Here is a 25,597-nt window from a genome sequence, read left to right as displayed (position 1 = left end):
GTCAAAAATATAGGGACTTACACAAACACACACAAAGATTAAAGAAAAACAAAAGACCAATGTCAATAAGCACATTCCCAGGCTGAAAATCTGTAAGATTTTGCATTTAAAGTTTTCATGAAAATATGTTTACAGATAAATCAAATCTTGCAGACATGATTAACACAGCCCTCATTTTTTATTTTCACAGCCTGATAACAGCAAAAAGGAACAAAATTTAACTGTCAAAATTTTGGAGCTAGATGATAAGCCTTTAAGATAAACTGGTCCAATCCCCTGTTTTCAGATGAACAATCAGGTCCAGAGAAACTACACAATTTTGCCAAAGCTACAGAAGGATGAGTGGCAGACCCAGATGAAGAAAGATCAGATCCTCTGATTCTGAATTCACTATTCTTTCAATTGTAACAATCTGCCACTATGGTTAAGACAGAATGGTGTAAACACTGGCAGATGTGGGAAAATAAGAGTCGACAGAATTTAAGGAACACAACAAGTAAACACACTAATTACTATAGAATAGGAACTAGATGTTTGTAAGAGTTCTGTATCATCAATGCCCTATTTAGTATCCGGCAAATGTTGAAGACACAATATATGTTTGTTACCTTGAATAAAAAAAACAGATATGAGAAAGTAGTTCCATTATTGTCAGCTGAGTTTCTAGAGCAAACCATAAAGTTCTGGTTGTGTGACAGATCTTCTAAACATAATTTTCAATTAGTGTTAAACAGAGCTTACATATGGGAAGTCTGCTAAACCCCCTGTGTTCACAGTCCTATTGCCAAAAGTTATGCAGAAATAAACTCAAATTTTTGATGTGCTGAATTTTGATGTAATTATGTATGTGTTAGACACAATACCAGTAAATCCTTTTTTTCCTAAGCAGCTGTCAATCCACTGATCTAAATTGTAATTTCCTTCTAAGGAAAACATAAAACTGTTATACTCTAGTTAAAAAAATTAGACTTGACAAAAAAAAAAGTTGATGTTTCTTTAGATCTTAAAATGCTAAATCTGAGTTAATTCATTTAAGTAATTATAAATAGCAATCATTTAAGATTTTATAGTATCTGACACAATAAGAAATTACAACAAGAAGCAGTAATTTTACAACTAGATATACTATCTCTAAATTGGTGGTCTCAACAGTTCATATAAATTTCTTCTATGACTGTAAACAATCCAATTTGAAGCTCACATAAAAGCAGTTTTAATCAAATAACTCACATTACTGAATCACAGAAACATAGCAATTATGTGTTAAGTCCATCTCAAATTATACTAATTAACTATAATAAAACAAGTTTAGAAGAACAGTTAATAGAATGTTTAAGTGAACTACAGAGCATCCATATAATAAAATTGGTATTTCCTAAGAATACTTAATAATACAGAAGTTTAAATAGTACTCTGTCTTGTCCTTAAAAGGACTTTGAATGGCTTACAAAATAAGTAATTATCTAGCAAGATAAAATTAAAATTTAAACAGACTTTTAAAAATCAGCTAAAAGTAACTCTATGAGAGGACAATACATACACCATAGTTCTGACATGAGGTCTTCTAATTGGTCTAACTCAAGCCAGTGAAAAAAATTTTAGACTAAGAGTACTGAAAAGATTGAATACTCTTTAAAAAATCCTGAATAAAGTCTGTGCATTTCAGTAGCTTTTTTTTTTTTTTTGAGGTTCTGAAAAGCAGAGTCAAGATTATATTGCCAGATGAATGTTCAGAATCATGTTAACAACTAAGGTTAAAACGATATGCTCTAATCCCTAACCTGGGTTTGAGGAGTTAAAGAATTTCAGGAGACAATGCTCTATAAACTAAGATCTGAAAGATGAGCAAAAATCAGCTACACTTTGGAGGTAGGAGGAAAGAGTGACTTAGGAAGGGAGAACACTATGGGAAAAAACTCAAAGGCATGAAAAAATATGCCATAGATAATTAATATTCAGTGGTCATGAAAAAAAGAATTGGTGCCAAGGTGAGGGTGGATATCAAGAACAGGGAACTAAGCTGAGGCATATCGTAAAGGAATCTGTGAGTTAGGCTGAGTTTAGACTTAATCTGAGGGCAAAGAAGAACAATTTAAAAAAAACCATGGTAAGCAAGGGAGAGAAAAATGATCAGGTTTATATTTTTAAAAGATTTTCTGGGAATCCTGGGGTGGTCTAGTGATAAGGACTTGGAGCTTTCACTGCTGGGGGTCTGGGTTCGATTTCTGGTTCAGGAACTAAGATCCCACAAGCTGTGTCGCATGGCCAAAAATAAGGGTATTTTCTTATCTTATTAGTATTAATCAAAAGGTAAGGTGTTAATCTACTTCTTTTTCTTCCCTATGCACAACTATAAGATCCATGACGTTAGAGCTCTCATTTATAGTTTTATCCCTAGTGCTTAGATTATCTGGCACCTAGAATGTGACCAAAAGATATGTGTTGAATAAATGTTAAAGTACACGGTTCTGTACTTAATTGGTAACACAGAAACAGTTGCATTCTGCTCAAAGTGTGAATAATGGGTTAGGGGAGGGATGGGATACACAGGAAGAAGAATACTAGAGACAGAGGTCAAACAGGTGTTGGCAGTCCAAACTAGTGAAATAGCAATGAGAACAGAGAGAAGATGGAGGCAAAACTAATATGACTTGATTACTGGATAGATCAATGAACCTGTAGGCAGTATTGACATACACTTGTGAAAACTGAGGTACCCAACAATAACACCAGCCCAAACTAGTGTCAATGCACTTCTAATCCTAGAGTGGCTATAAATGAGATACCATTTTACTTAAAATATAATTTGGGTCACTTATAGGCGTGCAAAATAAGGTGTAACATTAAGTAACCTGTCCACACTTACTTGATTAAGGACTTAGATAGGCTCTGGAGAGCTAGAAGAGTGATTCTTAACCCTGGCCACTATTTAGAAGCCCCTCTTAAGGGAGGAGTGGAGGATGTACCAGGATGACAGACAGAGAGAAAAAAGAGGACTTAAAGAAGGGAACAGAGAAGAAGGGGAAAATGGGAAGGAAGAGAGAGGAGTAAAGGAAGGAGGGATGGAAGGAAGTGACCTAAGGAAAGGAGAAAGGGAGAGATGGAAAAAATAAGAAAGAAAAATGGAAAGAAAGTAATTTCAGTTTCACTCTAATATGCCAGCAGAGCCACTGAAGTTTCACAATTCTAAGTAATAATGGCAACAGTTTTAGGCAGGTTCTAACCAGATGCTCAACTCTGCCATAAAAATCTTCAGTTAAAGGATGTACACATGGCCTGTTGAACACATAACCTTTGGACAATGCAATTTACAGGCATACTGTCAACATTAAACACTTGGAAAATGTACATTTAGACAAAAGAATGATATTTTCAAAACTTTAATCAGATCAAAACCCTAGCATTCATTTTCAGCAACATGGATGGACCTAGAGATTATCATTTGAACTGAAGTAAATCAGACAGAGAAAGACAAAAATCCTAAGATATCACTTACATGTGGAACCTGAAATACGACACAAACAAACTTATTTACAAAACGGAAACAGGCTCACAGACAAAACAAACTAATGGTTACCAAAGCGGAAAGGATGGGGGTGGAGGGATAAAGTAAGTATTTGGGATTAGTAGATACAAATTACTATATGTAAAATAGATAAATAACAAGGTCCAACTGTATAGTACAGAAAACTTTACATTCAGTAACTTATAATAAACTACAATGGAAAAGAATCTGAAAAAGAGCATATATATATACACATAAATATGTATACACATTCAGTTCAGTTCACTCGCTCAGTCGTGTGTGACTCTTTGGGACTCCAGGGACTGCAGCACACTAGTTTCTATAGTATGTGTGTATTCTTGGCAAGAGGTGGCAAGAATACGCACATACTATAGAAAATTAAATCAACTGTATGCCAGAAACTAACAGAACACTGTAAAGCAACTATACTTCAATTAAAACAACAACAAAAAAGCCCTTAGCATTAAACCTTTCAATAACCTTCTATATTATTTAGCGGAAAAAAAAAACAAATTTCTTGTATTTGTATTATACAAGGCACTGAATAATCAGACTTAACTATTTCTCCAACTCACGTGACATAACCTGCCTCACCTTTGATATGCAATAGCTCCCTCTGCTTTGGGAACACATTAAATTCTTTTGTGCTTTGAAATCTTCGTACATGCACTTCTCTCAGTTCATAACACAGTTCTTCCTAATTCTGTTTCTCGTCTGAAATCTTAAAGATTGCCTCCTCGGAAACAGTTTCCCAACCTATTCTATCTAAGTGGGTCCTCTCATGTTACTTACTATTATAGCATTCAATTTTTTTTCTTCCCAGTACTTAGAAAGCAAGCGTAGGCCTCTCTTCACTAAAATGCGTCCTTTGAGAGAAGGGATCTTATCCTCTAGTCCACAGCTATGAACCTAAACATACTTGGCATATATAAGGCACTGAAATATATTGGGAGAAAGGGAAGGAGAAGGCCAAACTTAGATGTTAGTAGATGATCAACAATTACTATTACGTTAACAAAAAAACTTGCCTGCATTGTGGGATAATTCACCACAAAGCAATAAAAAAATTAAAGAACCCATAGCAATATTGGTGATTTTCATTTTATAAAAGTTGATTAAAGCAGTAATTAAGCAATAAATCCACTTATCTTTTGGTAATAAAACCATAACGACAAAAAAATACCACAATTTAATGTAAGTTTAAAAACAGTACTGTCAGTCACTCAGTCGTATCTGACTCTTTGCGACCCCATGGACTATAGCACACCAGGCTCCTCTGTTCATGGGATTTCCCAGGCAAGAATACTGGAGTGGGTTGCCATTCCCTTCTCCAGGGGCAGAATATAAAATTGTGCTAAATTTTATAAAATAAATAAGCTTAAAAAGACTAGAAGGAAATACATTAATAAAATGTTAACAGATTATGTCTGAATGGTTTGATAGTTTCTTTTTTACATCTTTCTGTATTTTTCAAATTCTCTACAACAAGCATATTATTACTCTTATAATCAAAACAAAATTGAACAAAAAGAACAATTATGGCCATTCATTGCTGGCCCTAAAGCTAGCCATAGCAATGAATGAAATATACTGAACAATTCTGCAAATTACTAATAACAATTTACTTTTAAAATATTCAAATGATAGTCATTAAAGCCTATTTATTGTCATAGTGCATTTTTTTTGCTCAATCTTTACCACTATCACTTTGCCATTTTTTTCCTTTTAATCTTGGGGAGTACTTTAGTATGGTCAAGAAAAAAAAACCTTTGCACCTCAAAAAAACAAACAAAAACCTTCTTTGCACCTCAACTTCTAAACCCTCGCTGTATCATTATCTAGTTGTATATTAATAAGATAGTACTTCACTAAGTTTAATTTTTCTCATCTAGTAAATGAGACTAATACTACCAATTAGAACTCTTGGTATAGTTCTAATAATACTATTGGTATTGCCATGCTTAGTAACTGGCATTTAGGGTCTAAATAAAGAATAGCCATTAGGAAATCAACTCTGAATATTCATCAGAAGACCTGATGCTGAAGCTGAAGCTCCAATACTTTAGCCACCTACTGTGAAAAGCTGACTCAATGGAAAAGACCAACAGTCAAAAGATCGAGGGCAGCAGAAGCAGGTGGCAGAGAATGAGATGGCTGGATAGCATCATTGACTCAATGGACGTGAGTTTCAGCAAACTCAGAGAGAGAGTGAAGGACAGGGATGGCAAGCTGCAGTTCATGGGGTCACAACGAGTTGGACACGACTTAGCAACTGAACAACTATAATCCATCAGAACATTACTTACTAGATGGATTATAAGCACTCTGAGAGACCATGATCATCTCGTTCCAGTGTATCCCTAGTTCAGCATAAGCCAGCATGTAGAAGTTTTTAACACATACCTATCGAATCAATAACTATTTTCCACTACCTGTTTTTCAGGCAGAGCTGTGTCAGAATTGCGGGGGATTACTACTTCCATCTTCTTAGTAATTTTAATGGAAAATTAGATTAAGTTTTAAAAGCTAGAGGAAATCAAAGATTAAATCATATACCTCCACATTATCCTATGGTAGTAGAAAATAAATGAGTAAACAAGATAGACAATTTTAGACATGATAAATAATGTTATTAGTCATTTCTTAGAATTTCTATGGAATTTCAGTCCATGGAATTCTCCAGGCCAGAATACTGGAGTGGGTAGCTGTTCCCTTCTCCAGGGGATCTTCCCAACCCAGGTCTCCCACACTGCAAGCAGATTCTTTACCAGCTGAGCCACAAGGGAAGCCCATTTCTTTCCATAGTTTTATATAATATCAGCACCTACTGCCTTCTTGTTATAGCAGACAAAGAATTTTACTACACTGATGCTATCTTCCCACTAAATTTTATCCCAATTTTTGGTTAAATTGATTTTAGTTTTTACATTATTATGAAGAGGGGAATACTGCTCATTGTAGAGCCAAAAACTGTACTATGATGATGTCTGCTTTTTAAAAATATTTTCTTTTCCCACTGTGTTCCTATCCTCTTACATCAGATATTATTTACCGATTAATACCTTTTTTATTCCAATTGCTCAAACATCTATTTAGTCTACTTTTATCTTTTATCTACTTTTAGTCAATACCACTTTTTGGTGAGGAGGAGAGGTCTATTTTCCTGTGTCCTCCTGTTCCAATATGTACTGGGCGCTCATACATTGGCTGTGCAGGCATCATGTTGGGACGGCCCTTCACTGCTTTCCTGTGTTAGATTCTCTTTTCCTCAATTCTCAGAATGTTTTCTTTTTAACTACTTTTACTCCCTTTTGTTAGTATATATGACGTACTAACTTCCGAAAAACAGTGCATAAAAGATGATCATTTTTTAAATCTTGTGTGGCAGACACTGTTAATTGCATGATCCAACAGCCATTTCCAAATCCCTTACTCTGTAGACTATACAAAGGCTGGAAAAGCTAAATGCTTGCTTTCCCAGACTCTCCTGAAGCCAGGTCTCACAGTTCCAGTCAATGAAATGTCAGTAGGGAGCTTTCTGGGCACATTTGGCTCTCCTTCCTTTTTTCCTATACGGAAGGAAGGCATGATGTTAGAGCTGTGTTAGTCAACTTGCCACCATGAGGTTCAGTTCAGTTCAATCGCTCAGTCACTTCAAACTCTTTGCGACCCCATGAACCGCAGCATGCCAGGCCTCCCTATCCATCACCAACTCTGGGAGTTCACCCAAACTCATGTCCATCGAGTCGGTGATGCCATCCAGCCATCTCATCCTCTGTCGTCCCCTTCTCCTCCTGCCCCCAATCCCTCCCAGCATCAGAGTCTTTTCCAATGAGTCAACACTTCGCATGAGGTGGCCAAAGTATTGGAGTTTCAGCTTTAGCATCAGTCCTTCCAAAGAACACCCAGGACTGATCTTCTTTAGGATGGACTGGTTGGATCTCCTTGCAGTCCAAGGGACTCTCAAGAGCCTTCTCCAATACCACAGTTCAAAAGCATCAATTCTTCAGCACTCAGCTTTCTTCACAGTCCAACTCTCATATCCATACATGACCAATGGAAAAACCAAAGCCTTGACTAGACAGACCTTTGTTGGCAAACTAATGTCTCTGCTTTTGAATATGCCATCTAGGTTGATCATAACTTTCCTTCCAAGGAGTAAGTGTCTTTTAATTTCATGGCTGCAATCACCATCTGTAGGGATTTTGGAGCCGCCAAAAATAAAGTCTGACACTGTTTCCACTGTTTCCCCATCTATTTCCCATGAAGTGATGGGACCAGATACCATGATCTTTGTTTTCAGAATGTTGAGCTTTAAGCCAACTTGTTCACTCTCCACTTTCACTTTCATCAAGAGGCTTTTGAGTTCCTCTTCACTTTCTGCCATAAGGGTGGTGTCATCTGCATAGCTGAGGTTATTGATATTTCTCCCTGCAATCTTGAGTCCAGCTTGTGCTTCTTCCAGCCCAGCGTTTCTCATGATGTACTCTGCATAGAAGTTAAATAAGCAGGGTGACAATATAGTCTTGACGTACTCCTTTTCCTATTTGGAACCAGTCTGTTGTTCCATGTCCAGTTCTAACTGTTGCTTCCTGACCTGCATATAGGTTTTTCAAGAGGCAGGTCAGGCGGTCTGGTATTCCCATCTCTTTCAGAATTTTCCACCGTTTATTGTGATCCACACAGTCAAAGGTTTTGGCATAGTCAATAAACCAGTTAAAAATAGAAAAACATATCAAAAAGAACCTGAGAGCATTTATGACATTTCCTAAGTCACTACATCAGTTCCAGATTATCTACATCTGGATTTCTCGTCCTGTGAGACAAAAGATTCCCGATTTGTTTAAGCCATTCTCTTGGTTTTCTACTACCTACAAACACACACATACCCCACTGATAAACCTGGTATATCTGAAAATACCATTTCTTCCCTCGTTTCCTTGCTGTTTGGCTAGAAATAGAATTCCAGGTTGATGATACTTTTCCCTCAGAATATTTAAGACCTTGTTTTCCCTTATGGCTTCCAATGTTGCTGAAAATTTCTAGCATTCTAAGACCTATTTCTTTGAATGTGACCTCATTTTACACTGGTAGCTTTTCAGATATTCTTTTTATGACTGATATGTAAAATTCCACAATGAGCAATGATGTGTCATCTGACTGAGAAGGTTTTTGTTTTTATTTTTTTTTTTAAATTCAAGGTATTGACATCCAAAAGGGGCCATTTATAATCTGCAGACCAATACTTTTCAGTTTAGGGAAATTTTCTGTTAGTCCTTCGTTTTATAATCTAGTCTTGCACATTCTCCTTGCTCTCCATAGTTAGAGAAACTATTATTAGTTTAACACCAGACCTCTTACACTGACTTTCTAAGGTCCTTATTTTCTCCAATTTCCACCATCTCTGTCTCTCTGTCTATTTCTCAGGAGATGTCTTACAATTCTACTACTTTTAACAAAATTTATTTCCAAAAGGTCTTTCTTAGTCTCTGATTTCATTGTATCCTATTATTGTTTTATGGATGCAATATCCTTTTCTCTAAGAAAACTGATCTTGATCATTAACTGTCAGTTCATTTACAGTGAAGAAATAAAGTTTAACTGAAAATAGCATGTATAGAACGGGGAACACCGTAGGGGAACTGGGCCATGAAAGTAACCACTGTACAGGGGGCTAGCCAGAAAGATCAGACATCTTAGTGGGGGCAGGTACCCCAAACAACAGTATCTGGAAAACTTTTCTATGACGCCACTTATTTCCTCTAGAGAAGGTGACACTAAACTTCTGTAGGAGACACACACCTAGAATCCTAAGAGCAGGGAAAGGGTTAGAAGTTCCACTATTCAGTACATGGACTTAATTGTCCTATTTTACACCCTGTTCTCTCTGCCTCCACAGAGCCTCTATTTCTCCAGGATATGAAGTTCTAGCCTCTGCCCAATAGGAAGTATGGGAGAAAGATCCTGAGGGTCACACTGCCTCGCATGTACTTTTTTATTACGGTGTTAGCTTTTTTTTTTTTTTTTAAATTCTTCCTAAATATAAGCAACTATTATATATATATATATAATAAATAATAAAAGGAAAAGCAAAAACAGATAAAAGGAAAAGCAAGCTAATCTAATTTCTTACCCTAATGCTCTAATTAGGCACTTTAAAGCACTGAGTCTTAAACAAATATCGTTATTCTGTGTATACTAAATGCAGGCAAAGTGACTACTAAGCAGGGTAACTATGTACGTTATCCAAAATAAGACTTTTGAGAATGAATGGGACACTACTAATAATTATGTATAAACTGGGATTATCTCAGGCAAACTAATCACCTTATTATCAGGAGAATAACTTTCTGGATGCTGAGAGTATAAAGTTATAAGGCATTACCAATGAACGATGTGAAATCTTCCCTCAAGAACAAAGACATACTCTACTATATGTGTCTAAAATATAAGTCACCTGAGTGAAAATGGAAGGTGGAAAGAACTAGCAAATATAGGATCATGCAGTTTTTAAAAGGTATTAATTCTTATAATCACCCTTAACAAGCACACATATAAATAATCCCTTGACAAATTTGCATAGTCTTTCTGTTAAAGGGACTCATCATAATAATAATTCACATAGCATTTTTAAATAGGTTGAATTAAATAATTTAGCTGGTAGAGAATTTTTTTCCTCTTATTCAGAATTACTTTGGTTAAAGAAATGGGAAAAGCATTAAGAATGGTTAGAAAGAAAAGCTAATGGGTTATAGTCTTCTACCTGAAATAATTAAGACATGAAAGAAGAATCACTAATTGCCTTTACCCATTCCAGAGTCTTTCTTGGTACCATCTGATATTATGTCTACATGATCAGAATCCACATCATAACTAAAGAAATCATTCAAATAGGTCTTCGATCGCTGGCCACCAAATACATATAAGCAACGATTTTTCTGTAAAATAAAAAAAAAAATGGGAAAGAAGAAAAAAAGTCATTTTCACAAAGAATTCAGAATAATTCTTTTAAAATTTAAATGTCTAGAGAAGTAATTTATGAGAGATTCCATGCAATGAAGTACTTACTGTACTGGTATAAAGTGGAAAAGGAAGCTCTGCATATACTGCTAAGGGATAATCACTAGGATATCCTACTGAAGTTAAAAAAAAAAAACAAAAAACCCAAGGTGCAGAGTAATGTATACAGGGTACTACCTCTGTGTATGGAAGGAGAAAAAGGAATGTGTGTTGTGTCTGTTTCTTTCTTCAAGAAGAAACAAAGGAAAACTAGTAATAACATAATTAGCTACAGGGAAAGAAACAGAACAGACAGGGAAAATAACCATATCTCTCCATACATACTCAACAGCATACTGACAGTTTTGCCTTGAGAACTATGTAAATGTTTTTCCTTAATTAGAAAATAAAAGTAAAAGAAAAAATAATGTCTGAAATTTGGGGGAAAAAAACAAGTAAGCCTATATACAAAACCTATATACAAAGATACAATTGGACAGAGACACATGATCATGCAGACAAGTAGTAGTTTTTCTAGTGATTTTAATTCTCGCTTTTTGACTACCCATCCCTAGTGGGCTATCTCCTAAACAGAAAAATAATCAGAAAGAAATCTTAAACAGCATTCAGTGATTCTATTAGTTTTGCTATCCAGTAAGCTATTATAAAAAGAGCAAGTAACTGTAAGTAACATATCATCATCAGAAGTAGGATTTTAACTATAAAGTTTCACAAAAACAAAGATATAAAATTTTAAATTCTATAATCTTAAATTTAACTTGGACATATCAGTATAAACTCATGATTTTTTTTTTCTATTACTAAAAAAGACATATGTGTGTGTATATATGCAAAGGTATACTGGAAGATGGGTACTCCCACTGGTCAAAGATGGAGAAAAATTAGGGAATCAAAAAGAATGACGATAGCAAGTTAAATACACCAAATACATAAAAATCCATGAGTTTATAATAATTCTTATGAAAAACTCATTGGTAAATTTTCGAGCCTCAGCTCATTAAAATGAAAAGACAATAGAGGAAAAGAATCAAAATATTTATATTACCTATCCTGTGTGGTTTACCATTAGAGTAGCCAATTAGTTAATGAGGATAAGTTTTTATAGCAGAATCAGTTAATAAATAAAGAAAAAGGTAATTAGAAAAATGTCCACTTATCAAACCCTACTAAAATCTAGTCTATGATTATAGACTACAGTGACTGCTAAAACCACTAGATAAAAAGTTGACAGGAAACTTAATAACTGATCAATCAGGTTGACAACACCTAAACCCACCTGAACAATTTTAACACCACCGCAGTTGTGACAACTAGACATTAAATGCTCTTTATATTTTATAATCAGATCAGCTGTGAAGTATACTTGCAACTCCCCTTTTGGCCCACCCAAAAAAGGAGAGGAATCTAAAATTAAGCCTCCAGATCTAAACACCAGCTAACAGGAAATATGGAAAACAGAGGATCATGTTAAATGATACTATGATAAAAATCAGTCAAACTGAGAACATGGGAAATTCCAAAGCACACATGAGACTTACTTAAACAAATAAGCAGTATACAGAGGGTGAAAAAAAAAGGAAGGGGGAGTATTCTTATGGATTAAAAGAAATTTAAGAGCTAACAACCAAATGCAATCACAGACCTTTTCTGGATCTTGACTTAGATAAACCAACTATGAAAAGTGTTTTTCAGCATGGCAGGGGAAAAATGAGTGCAGTATTAAACAATATAAAGAAATTGTTTTTACTTTGGTTGGGTTTCATAACCATACTCGGAGAAGGCAATGGCACCCCACTCCAGTACTCTCGCTTGGAAAATCCCATGGACGGAGGAGCCTGGTGGGCTGCAGTCCATGGGGTCGCTGAGTCGGACACGACTGAGCGACTTCACTTTCACTTTTCACTTTCATGCATTGGAGAAAGAAATGGCAACCCACTCCAGTGTTCTTGCCTGGAGAATCCCAGGGATGGGGGAGCCTGGTGGGCTGCCGTCTATGGGGTTGCACAGAGTCGGACACAACTGAAGTGACTTAGCAGCAGCAGCATAACCATACTACAACTATGTTTTAAAAAGTCTTTATCTGTTAGTGACACACTATGGTATTTATAGTTGTAATGATATAATGTCTGGAATTTTCTTTAAAATACCCAACACAATAAAATTTAAGAATAGACAAAGAATAATAGTAATTGTTGAAACTGGTAAATAAGTACGTAGGAATTTATTATAATGTTCTGTCCACTTTGGTATATGTTAAACATCTTTCATAGTATATTTTTAAAGTTGTGTTCATAGCAGTAGCCCATGTTTTCATTATAACACTTGAAAAAATTAAATGTCTGTATATTGGTTTTTGCTGATAAATTTTAATTCCAATTCTATAAAGTCAATTCTTAATTCTTTGCACTTAATGGAGAGTAGCAGAGGGGAAAATAAGAACAGATAATAAAATCAACCTTCCAGATACTAAGAGAAAACAGTAAGTAGAAAGGTATGTAAGAAAGAGAAATAGCTACAACATATAAGCAGTGAAGTCAGTCATAAAAGTGCTGAGATAACTACTTAGGAATTATTAGGCTGATAGGAAATATAATTAGCAAACAGTTCACCGATAAAGGTAGTTTTGTTTTTCCTTATCATTGTCAACACTTATTTATTTCTAATGAAAAGTTTTGCTCTCTTACTGAAGAATTAGATTGCACCACTTCTTTTTCTATTGAGAGATACATGACAGAATAACATAAGACAATGTAAAGAATATTCTTACTGAGTGGAAGAGCATGCAGTGTCCTATCCGAGACTGGATGTCCTCAGGACCAGCATTACAGGAGTCCTCTCGAAGAAGTTTCCAGGTTTGACATTGACAGTTGAAAGCAAACAATCCACTGAACTGCGGTTCGCTGGCTCTGCTGTCGTCTACACTGCCATTACATGTCAAAATCCTACCACCAAAGGTGTAGATCATGTGTTTTTCCGAGTCCATACACATCTACAGAACAAGGCAACAGGTTGAATAGCTTTAGACTGCTCCTGTCATATGAGTTAAAATTAAACCAATGTGTGCAGTTTTAGAATCTAAAAAAACTAAATATTGTCTTAATAATATCAAATACCATCCTTGATTATTATATGCACTTATTAATTTATATTAAAATCCTGCTCTGCTCACCACGTGGAAGAGATTCAGGATGGATTTCAAAATACCTTTCCAGGTTTCCTTTTTTTTTCCCCCCAGTGAGAATAAAGTATGTTGGGTTAAGGAGTTTTATGCTTTCTCGAGCTGCATAATTTTTACCAAATCAACCAATAATAATTTAGTTACTGATTTAATACTGAACATACTCTGTGGGAAAACAGTGATCACATCCTCCTTATAAAAACTCCCTTTTTTCCATTCTAGTTCGTGCATGCTTAGTTGCTTCAGTCGTGTCCGACTTTGAGACTTTATGGACTGTAGCTCGCCAGGCTCCTTTGTCCATGGGATTCTCCAGGCAAGAATACTGGATTGGATTGCCATGCCCTCCTCCAGGGGATTTTCCTGACCCAGGGATTGAACTCACATCTCTTATGTCTCCTGCATTGGCAGGGCGGGGTTTTTTTTTTTTTTTTACCACTAGTGCCACCTGAGAAGCCCTTTCCATTCTAGGCAAGCATTCCATTCCTCTTGCTACCGTTTAATAAAAGAGAAGATATGTGAATAAGAGTGATGTAGCTTATTCATCATTTTGCATTTATTTTACAAAATTCTCCCAGTTATGTTTTTACCAAAACAAACATACGAAAAGACAATTGCAGCAATCCATCTTTGGGCTGACTTCTATGGCATGATGAATCTGGCCTCCTTTTAACACAATATGTAAATTTAATTTTCTTTGAGGTACGTCAAGCAATTCATCCTCAAAAGCCAACCCTGACTCTTCCATTCTTTCAACTCAAGATTGTTTTTACAAAAATATCTCTGGGAAAACAGCCATTGGTCACAGGACAATAAATAAGAAACAAATTCTATTTCAAAGAATACATAAGTACAAGTTGGTAATCAGAGACTGAATACAAGTGGCATTTATGCTTAATAATAAATTTAATATTAAATAATATTCAATAATAATAAAACATCTTGTTGTTGCTAAAGCACAAATACTAGGCATTATATGTTCAGTTCTTTCCTCCTATCAAAGTACTTCTGCTGTTTATTACTGGTATTGTTTTTAACAAAAAAACTAAATAATTATAAAGCTTATTTTAAAATTAGTATTTCATCTTAAAAAGAAACAATTCTAGTCTAGCACCTCCAAATCTTTACCTACCACTAAAGATTCACTCACTTGCCATTTCCCAGGTTTCTGGCAGACTTCTACAAATTAAGATGAAAATCTATAATTCCCAGGGGTGAAATCTTGGGGAGCACGGTTCAAAAACTATGATGTCAAAGTTTTCATGTCCCTGGTACTCAGAAGAAAAGTGATCCTATGCTTTAATCTTAAATGATTATATCATGAAAAGCAATCCATCATATCCAAGCAATCCAACTCTATCATGAAAAGCAATCCATACGTTGCTGAGGGACACACATAGAGTGAGCGTATTTTCATTTTCTTTCACAGAGTCATACTCATTTTGTTCAGTCCCTGTTATCTAGCCCTTATGGTTCTACTTCATATGACTACAAAGGGCATTTCTCTTTCCTTTGGGGGATATTTAACTTTCTTTTTGATATGGCTATTCTCATTTGTTATCAGAGAAACATAAACATCTTTATTTGGTAGCTCTTTCTTGCACAGCAGGCCAATCTCAAAGACAGAGGAAGATACTGCAGTAGCTTGATGATTCTTTCTCATATCTTAGAACAAACAGGACACAAAATAGAAATAATTTTATTCCTTTAGCTTGGTTGTTCCCTGTAAGATACCTAGTTTCAATGAGAGTCTATTTTCAGATAACAAGTTTTAATCACTCCAGGAAACTTTGCTGTTTATCAGTTTATGGTTTCCTTTTAATTTTTTATCTCTGAAAAATGTTTTGAAAATCCAATGGCTTATTAAAACTATGCAATCCACAGTATCTCTTCCCTCAAGAAATCTTGAGTCTACTCTGTCAGGATAGATATTTAATTTCTAAAATCAAATAAATAATGGATAGCCACTTATTCCTCACACCTATCCCCAATTGTTTTTTTAATTTGAAAGTATCTTATTTTACTTTATTACATGAACACAAGGTTGGCTAGGGTTAGGGTGAGTTCAAAATTAATTTCTTCCTCACAAAATCTGAAGAAATTATTATAAAGCTAAGTAGTGTCGTCCAACCCATTACCCGACCTCCCAGCAACATCCAAAAATCCTCATGTTAAACTGATTCTTGTGTATGTTGTGCGTTTGTGCTCAGTCATGTCTGACTCTTTGTGACGCTATGGACTGTAGCCCGCCACTTTCCTCTGCCCATGGAATTTTCCAGGCAAGAATACTGGAGCACATTGCCACTTGCTCCTTCAGGGGGTCTTCCTGACCCATGGAACAAACCCACATCTCTGTGTCTCCTGCATGGGCAGGCGGCTTCTTTACCACTAGGTGCCACCTAGGAGGCTGATACTTGTTTACTCTCGAAGGTAACCAATTTTCTCTCTGTAACTTATAGGATTTTCTCTTTCTTGATTCTGAGATATCATTAAGGAAGTATCAAGGCAGGGATATTCTTTTTTCATTTATCCTGATCTGTACTAGGAATTTCTTTCATTCTGAAAAGTATCTTTCTTTAGTTCTGATAATTTTCTTCATTTTTACCTTGAGTGGGGTTTTTGTTTGTTTGTTGGCTTCCATTCTCTTTCTAGAACTATCAGGTACATATTCAAATTTCAGAATATTTCAGAACAATTTTGTTTTTCTCTCATAATTTCAGAGAGAAACGTAATAATTTAGTAACCATTTAGAGGTGAGGATGTCCACATTGCTTTTTAATCTATTTACTGAATTTTTAAATTTCACTATCAAATCTTTAATTTATAATTTTTCTATATATTTCCTTTTCATGGACACAGTAGCCTCCTGAATTGCTCTAATCACTTAAAGATGTCTTCAGTTCACACTACAAGCTGTTTTTAAGTCTTAAGTTTGTTGAGTTCAGTATCTCATGTCTCACAGTATTAAATTATCTTCAAATATTTGGATTTGGGCATTACTGTTTTAGCCTTCTTCGTATCTGAGAACCCCTATTCATCTGCCTGTTGCATATACAGTCTACCTAAGGGACTGTGTAGGGCAAGACGAGACATAATGCTGTGAAGGGTGCTGCAGGCAGCTCTCCAGTGCTTTATCTGTCCAGCTCCAATGTCCACACTGAACACTTGACCTGTTAATAACGATCACAGTCCAGTGCTACTCAGTCAAACTGGAAACTGTCCAGCTGTTTCATCCCCAATGGATCATGTACTGTTTGCCCCAAAATACATACTTTGAGACTCCAGTTGCTGCTGTCTTATAGGTTGTGGTTTATTTTGGTTGGATCTAATCCTACCTGCTTTCTAACTCATAAGAATTCCCTCAAATATTTTAAGTTCCCTAAGAGCAATCTTTCTTGTTTTTCTACACAATTACTAATGTATTCTCTTGTCATTTCACAGGATGCTGGGCAGGAAGACAGTAAAAGTGTATGTTCAATGATCCACACTGACCCAGGGAGAATGTCAGTAAGCTGAGATCTCCAATCTTGTGACTGAAGTTCCTCCTGTCTCTTCTTGATTGGCTCATTTTACACTGTCCAGTACTTTATGTCAAGTCCTTGGCTCATACTGTCTTTTCTTTGAAAACCTTCTAGAGACTGTCTCTTAGCACTGAATGCAACTGTAGATCATTTTGTCTAGTTGCCCCAAAATGGCTTCTTTATCTTTGAAATTCAATGTCACTAATATATTATCACAGTTGAATTTTTTACAGTTGAATGCCTAGGGCAATTTTCTCTGGCTATAACCCATCCTTTTACACTATGTGGAATAGGTTTCCGTCTTGAGGAAATTCTTCTTGAATTTTATGTATAAATATTTCTTCTGTTACATTGTTTTGGTTTTCTTCTTTAATGTGTCCAATAATGTATATGTTGGCTCTCTTTTGCATGTCTTTTCTGTCTATACTTTCCTGCTAAGCTAAGTCACTTCAGTCGTGTCCGACTCTGTGTGACCCCATAGACGGCAGCCCACCAGGCTCCCCCATCCCTGGGATTCTCTAGACAAGAACACTGGAGTAGGTTGCCATTTCCTTCTCCATATTTCCTAGCTAGCTGTTATATCCATACTTGCTTTCTTTATCTGCTTTTTGTATTTCTTATGACCCTTACCCAGTCTTCTTTATGTTCCTTGTAAACTAGTGAAGTTTACTATATTTTTCTTCAATTTCTTCCCTGAGATTTACCAGGCCCAGTTTCACCTGCTCCAATTATTTGGCCATCTCATCTGCATTCTTGAATGTATGCCTTGTAGTTTTCTTCAGAGTTTCAAGCTTCATTAAGTCATTTAATTTATGTTAGAATATTGGAATATAATTTTCATCTGCTGTTAGCATGAAAGAAAGCTTCTGCTACTGTTTTTACTTTCACTGCTTTCCTTAAAGATCTGTTTACTACTGATCTGTTTACTACTGATTACACTGTTTACTACTTATTAGTTTTTCATATTTAAATAACATTTAAATATGATTTCCCATATTTAACTGAGCTAAATTTCCCTGCACCAGATAATACAAGGTTCCTATGGAGGTATGATATTCCTTCTCAAGGAATTCCTCCTCTATTTCTAATGAATTGCATGGCTTCTTCAAAATATGGAGCTTCTGTGAAGCCATGTTTTCTCTAACTGGATCTCATCTGGCTTAGGGGGCCTTACCTGGAGCCTGGAGCTCCCCCAGTTCCTTCAATGGACATGCAGAACAAGCCACTGTCCCTACTTGTCATGGTGTTTCCATACCACTTATGGGCCTTGCTGGGCATTTTCCACATGGTGAAAAGTCAAAGTGAAAGGCGCTCAGTCGTATCCGACTCTTTGTGACCCCATGGACTATACAGTCCATGGCATTCTCCAGGCCAGAATACTGGAGTGGGTAGCCTTTCCCTGCTCCAGGGGATCTAACCAACCCAGGGATCGAACCCAGGTCTCTGACACTGCAGGAGGATTCTTTACCAGCTGAGCCACAAGGGAAGCCCAACAATACCAGACTGGGTGGCCTATCCCTTCTCCAGCGGATCTTCCCGACCCAGGAATTGAACCTGGGTCTCCTGCATTGCAGATGGATTCTTCACCAAACTGAGCTATCAGGGAAGCCCCCATGTTACTTAACTGATTTCCTCAGTAGCTGCAATGGGTTCAATTTCTGCTCTGCTCATGACATTTCCATTAAGATGTACCTCTGCTAGGCTTCCTCTGCATTCCCAGTTCTCCCCATTAAACAGTTGTGAACTTCAATACAGCTTCTGGGTATTCCAGTTGTTTCTGGCTAAATTTACAAGGAATTGGGAGTTGTGGGTTTTCTTTGGCTTCTGGTTTTGCTGAATATGTGACTTGTCTTGTTTTTTTGCTTCTTTACAAATCTTTTTGATTGGTTCTCATTGTTCCTGAAGAATCACACAAAGCAACAACATGGAAAGCTTCAGAACTAAGCTGCCACTATGTCCTTAGGAAATCTAAAAGTCTCTGAATTTTAATTTTTTTAATATGCTAAAATTTAAAATGGCAAAGTAATTTTTAAACATAACTTCAGGCCTCTAGCTTTCTCATGATCCTCTCAAATTGAATGTTAAGTATCAAATCTTATAGTGTTACAAACAACTCCAAGTATTTCTTGGAGTCGGTTCCAACTTATAACTTTGAATTTGCATGAAACAGAACAGAAAATGTATGCTAGTACGTTGTGTTAATTGTTCAAGGTCACAGAAGTAGCTATTGGCTGAATCACCACTGCAATCTTGGCCTCTTCACCCCTAGTGTCCTGTTAATAACATCTACTGAGTTAAAAGTGAAGCATTATTTAACAGAACCTAGGCTTCAGGGGACATTCTATTTTACCAAAGTCAAGAGAAACATAGGCCCACATGAGTACAACGTATGCGATATCCTCAGACTACCCCTAAGTTATTCTTTTTTTCAACCTGTAAAAACATAAGCATCTTTTGGAAAAGATATTTGGAACAAGTTGGAAGAAAATAAATTGTTCCCCTAATAACATTATCTGTTGATGTTCTCTTTTTAAAAGATCAGAGCAAGTCTAACTTTTTTGGAGTTCTTATTTTCTACATGAACAACACTGAGTATGTCAGCAGGAAAGTGCAGCCTTACAGAGCTGGGTTATGTACAGCCAGCACAAGTTACAAATTCAATCTGGGGAGCACACTCTATACTAATGTTTTTTATTTTCCACCCACCACATACTCGGTAGGCATATAAGCCACTCCCCTCACCATTCTCCTATAAAATCTTCTTGTTAATATAAACATGGCAGGAGGAAAGTTTTACAGAATTAACAAAAACTGGTAAAGAAGCAGTAAATAAAGACTTTAGTTTTAATGCCTAGATATTAGGCATAGATTATGTCATAAATTCTAGCACCACCCCCCAATTTCTCAAGTACTGATATAATGTTTTGTTCATTAATAGTACTATAGATTTAAAAAAAAATCTTTTTCTTCCCCATACTCCAAAAACTTTGGACATGGGCTGAGCCAAGCAAAACTGCCTACTGAATTCAAAGTGGTTACTATTTAGTTTGAAGTAGTACTGACCTAAACTGAAAGGATACAAAATAAGAATTTAAAAATAAAAAAAAAATTCAAAGACAGATAACAATAACTGGGATGATGAGAGCTATACACATACTGATATTTAAATGGTTTATGAGACTACTATATGTAGTCTTCTTGTTTACAACATCATTATATGACTTCTACTGGTCCTGAATTTAAACTTCATCTGGCACATGCCAAATTCTTATCTATCTTATAGTGAGTTTGTGATTATATACAAAAGTGAATATACTGTACTCACATTGGAAGAAACACTCTACATTTCAAATCCTTGAACTCATTATAAAGTAATTAAAAAATTTTCAGGAATGTAGAATAAACAATTTAAAATTTAATGTTATGATTTATGAATACCATAGAACTAAATTTGCCTTTCCATCTACTCTCTATAAAGTTTTCATAAATTAACAACTGTGTTCTGAGATCATATTACTTTATTTTATACCAAATAAGAGAAAAAAAAATTAAAGAATAACTTTAAACTACTGAAACAATACTTTCTTTTATTATTTGTCATGGGTATTTGTGGTAGAAATCACTAACAGAAAACTCAGCATAACATCTGAAATTCGAACAGCTAGAATGACTAAGCACTAATTAATTCCACCATATAGTTATCTATGCACCAAACCTGATGATCAAACACTAGTTTCGGTCCTCCATCAGCAGCAGTATCCTCACTGAGTAACATCCATGTGTTTGTGTCAATGTCGTAACGATAGAAATCACTTTTCAGAGATTTGCTGTTCCTCACAGAGGAATCCAAATAACGCCCCAAAGTGTAGATTTGCCTTCGTTGAATGTCAATGCACATTTTATGACATGATCTAGCACTAGGACCATTCTGTGGAGAGCAAACAAAAAAAAAAAGAAAGAAAGAAAGAAAATTCAAAGAATAAATAACAGAAAACAAAATTAAATGCCTCTTTTTGCTGACTTTCACGAACAGGTTTGCTCAGAAATTTGATCAAGTCCAACTAATATATGTCCAATATTAGACTTAAGTCTCTATAGAAAAATAAAAGAAGCAATAGGAGACACAAATCTTAGCTTAGAAATGCTTAAACTATACCAGGAAAGACGAGAACAACTATTTTCTATTTTATGGCACTCTGTTTATAACACTTATATGCCTTCTAATGTATACTCCATTACATTTTGTCATTTGGGTACAGAGCTTAATTCTTTTGTACATGTCAATCTACTCAAAGACACTTTTGGTTTTTCAAAATATTTTTGTACACTTCATCAGAATCTAGCATAAAACAGATACTCCAAGAATATTTAGAATTTCATAATTGGTAGGAACCTTAATAAAACTTATAGTTTGATGTTCTCCTTTAAAAAATAAAGATGCAGAAGCTCAAAGAAGAAAGATATCCTTCTGAAAGTAGTAAGCTAGTGAAAGAAGCAGAATGAGAATCCAAGTCTTTCTCTACTTCTTCCACACTTTATATTATATAAAATTGACTCTCCTGACAAGATAAATAATTCAGCTACATTAAACAATTAGGGAACAAAATGAAGAACAGTACATTATCAACAGAAATTAATTAGTTGAGATCACTTGTATCACAGGACAGAAAAGGTTAAAAAAACATTGTAGTATAAACCTAAAAAAAAACAAGAATTCATGGGAAAAAAAAAATGGAACTTCAACTGGATAGAAGTGGATTAGTTGAAAGAGGGAAAAGGAAAAATAACTTGTATTTGTTAAATATCTCCTAAATTCTACCTATATAATTACTATGTATGCATATATATATTTTACTTATCCTTGTAACAACTCCATAAGGAAATAATATCACCATTTCACAGTCTAAATAGTCTGTCTACAGTCTAAGATATAGAATCTAAGACCCAGTGTAACCAAGCCAAAAACTGTTCTTTCTACTCTTCCATACTGTTTTCTCCAGAAGAGAAACAAAAGCAAAATTACACTACAGTATGTGCAGTTATGACTGAGATGAAGAATTCCTGCCACAGAAACAGCAGAGTTGAGTATAAGGTAGAAAGACAAAAAGCCTGTGAATGACTGACAGAGAACTGAATATAATCTTGCAAGCATTAAAGAGCTATTATAGATTTCTAGAGAAGGATACAACATAAAAAAGCAGTATTACAGGATGAGTAATCCAGTATTATTTAGATTAGATGAAGGAATAAAAATATCAGACAGGAAAAACAGCTTGACATTCGTGTGAGTATTCACACTAATTACTATTTTAAGATTATTGTTAAATATTTTTGTCAAGGAAAATCTGCAGCAGAAAGGCAGAAATTTTATTTAAGAAAGAATTTCCGCTCTGGCTGCCATGTTGTGTCCCCACATGTGTGCACCTAATTTCAGCTGGTCTGCAGGAGACCCCCTAAGCACCAAACCTAATCCACCAGGGGAGCCTACTTCTGCTCCAGCAAGATGAAAGAAACTATCGCGAACCAGAATAAACTCGCCAAATGGCAGGCACAAGCGCACATTAGTGGGAAAAAAACTGCTAGCAGAAAGAAGAAAGTGGTTCTTAGAACAGTTACAGCAGACAATAAAGAAATTTCAGTTTCTTTAAAGAAGTCAGAGGTAAACAGTATCTCTGGTATTGAAGAGGTGAAGATGTTCACAAATCAAGGAATAGTGATTCACTTGAACAACCCTAGAGGTTAGGCCTCTCTGGTAGCAAAGACTTTCACTGTTACAGGCCATGCTGAGACAAAGCAGCTGACAGAAACGCTACCCAGCATCTTAAACCTGCTTGGCACAGAGTCCGACCAGTTTAAGAAGACAGGCTGAGGCTCTGCCTGAACAATCTGTGGATGGAAAAGCACCACTTGCCATGGGAGAGGATGATGATGATGAAGTTCTGGATGTTGTGGACAATTTTGGTGAAGCTTCCAAGAATGAAGCAAAGTAAGCCGAGTCAACTTCTGATGAAGATAAATCTTGAAAAAGTTATTGGGAGTTGCTATCTTATATTATGACTGCTCTTTAAAATTTTATGGATCTAATAAAATCTAGATCTAGTATTTTTAATCCCAAGCCCCAAGACAATGCAGCTCTTCGCATTTTTTGCTTGTATACAATTCATTCTTTGCAGCTAATTAAGCTGAAGAAGCCTGGGAGGAAAGTCTGAAACGCAAGTTAATAAAGTTCTTTACCTGGTTAAAAAAAAAAAAAACAAACAATTTCCTCTGTAATTAAACAATTTCAAAAACAAATATGAGGCAACATATAATGAATCTATGCCATATTCCCTACAGTGTGAAATCTGAAGTTTTAATAGGAGAATAATAGAACTTCTTGCTTCAGTTTAATTAGCAAAAGTGCTATTAAAATGATGAGCAAATTACTTCCTAACTAAGAAGAAAAAAGGGAATAAAGAATAGAAACCAAGAAACTGGGGAACAGAAGAAAAAATAGAGAAAACTAATAAAGTTATTTTTTTCCTTTCAAAAAATAACAATGATTAACAGAATTATACCAGTAGTAAGGCTAATTTTTTTTTAAAGAGAGAGAAAATACAAATTGCCAGTATCAGAAATGAAAGCAGTACCACCAATATAGGCTCACTAAAAAACAAAGAACTATCATGAAAAATACAGTAAAATTTGACTAAGAAGATAAAACGGACATATTCCTTGAAAAAATAACATTAAAATTGACACCCTAGGGTTAGGGTTAGGGTTAGTCATTATATCTCTTGAAGTCATTATATCTCTTGAAAATTTGGCTTCATAATTTTAAATCTTTCTACAAAGAGAATACAGCCACAGCTATCTATATTGGTAAATTTTATCAAATACTTAAGGAAAAACTAGTATCAATTTTACAAAAAATTTTTCAGAAAACAGAGGAAGAAAAAGACCTCCATTTTTAAAATCTGTATTCTATTCACTCCTAACACATATTTTATGAGGACGACACAACACTGAAGCTATACTACAAAGGAGGAAGAGGAGAAGTAATATACAGATAGCTAGTATACCTCATGACTACAAACACAAAACATCTTTAACAAAATATTAAATAGAATACAGCAATATATAAAAAGAATATTTCATAACTAAAGGGGGTTTATCTCAAAGATGCAAAGTCAATTTTACATCTGAAAATCAATCAAGGTACTTTGCCAAGAATAAAGGTGATTTCCCTGGTGGTCCAGTGGTTAGGACTTGGTGCTTTCACTGCTGGGGCCCAGGTTTAATTCCTGGCCAGGGAACTAAGATCCCACTAGCTAGCAAGGTCAAAAAAAAGAAAAGTGAAAGAATAAAGAGAGAAAATATACAATCTTAGCAATAAATATTATAGAACCAAGCACCTGATAAATTTAACACATACTCATGAGGAAGAACTCACAGCAAACTAGGAAAAGAAATGAACTTCCTATATCTGATAAACAAGGTATGACCATCCTAACTCTAATTTTCCACTTAATGGTGAAATACAGAATGCTTTCCTGCTAAGATCTGAAATAAGGATGTCCAGCCAGTGCAGTAAGACATTAAAAAAAATTTTTTTTAAGAGTGGAAACAAAGAAGTTAAATCATCTCTACTCAAAGATGACAGGAGTGTTTAAAACATCCTAAGAAATCAACATAGAACAAAAGACAAATTATTAGAAATAATTAAGTGGATTCACGAAAGTGATGATACAAAAAATACTAAAACATCAATTTACTTCAGTATATTATCAGGAAACAAGTTGAAAATTAAAAATGTTTAAGTTTCATTTATAACAGCAAGGAAAAGCAAAATACACTGGGGTCCATTTAATAAAAAAGACCTCTAATCTTCAAACTCCAAGTGCTGAGGGATAATGAGACTCAAATAAATGGAAATTTAGCCCTGTTCACGGATTAGAAGGCTCAGTATCATTAAGACATCAATTACCTTCAGGTTGATTTATAGACTGAACACACATCCAATCATAATTTCAACAGTGTTAGAAACTGACGATGATTCTAAAATTTATGTGAAAATGTAAAGGACTTAGAAGAGTCAAAATAATTTTTAAAAAGAAGAACAAAAAGGTCTTACATTACTTGATCTAAAGTCACACTGGAATATAAATAGATTAAAAGATAATGGGGCATATTCGAATATCCTAAAAGACAAATATACTTATATACTCCATTGATTCTTGAAAAAGGTGCCAAATAGGGAAAGAAGATAGGAAGCGACCAGAACTCGCATACATTTCTGGAAGGAACGTAAAACAGTACAACCACTTTGGAGAAAGTTTTAACAGTTCCATCAATGGATGCTAAAAGGGCAAAAGT

General features: G+C 35.3%; 1 protein-coding gene, 1 non-coding gene and 1 pseudogene across 9 annotated transcripts in view; 2 read left to right on the top strand and 1 right to left on the bottom strand.

Moving 5' to 3' along the window:
* Positions 1 to 25,597, bottom strand: part of MKLN1 (muskelin 1) — a 391,857-nt gene that overhangs the window by 55,644 nt on the left and 310,616 nt on the right. For 7 of the 8 annotated variants that reach the window (XM_024990572.2, XM_024990571.2, XM_059885486.1 and 4 more), the window contains 3 exon segments: positions 20,958 to 21,170; positions 13,314 to 13,535; positions 10,335 to 10,464 (listed from right to left, as the gene is read on the bottom strand). In XM_024990572.2, the coding sequence (XP_024846340.1) occupies positions 10,335 to 10,464; positions 13,314 to 13,535; positions 20,958 to 21,170 (565 nt within the window). 8 annotated transcript variants of the gene reach the window in all.
* LOC132345174 (transcription factor BTF3-like) lies at positions 22,746 to 23,311 on the top strand (annotated as a pseudogene).
* On the top strand, positions 24,466 to 24,537 carry TRNAE-UUC (transfer RNA glutamic acid (anticodon UUC)). The gene has a single exon. It is a non-coding gene; the product is annotated as a tRNA-Glu (tRNA).

This window comes from Bos taurus, chromosome 4 (assembly GCF_002263795.3).
Source record: "Bos taurus isolate L1 Dominette 01449 registration number 42190680 breed Hereford chromosome 4, ARS-UCD2.0, whole genome shotgun sequence".
NCBI lineage: Eukaryota > Metazoa > Chordata > Mammalia > Artiodactyla > Bovidae > Bos > Bos taurus.
The sequence above is the reverse complement of the archived record's forward strand: the minus strand, read 5'-3'. Positions and strand labels throughout refer to the sequence as shown.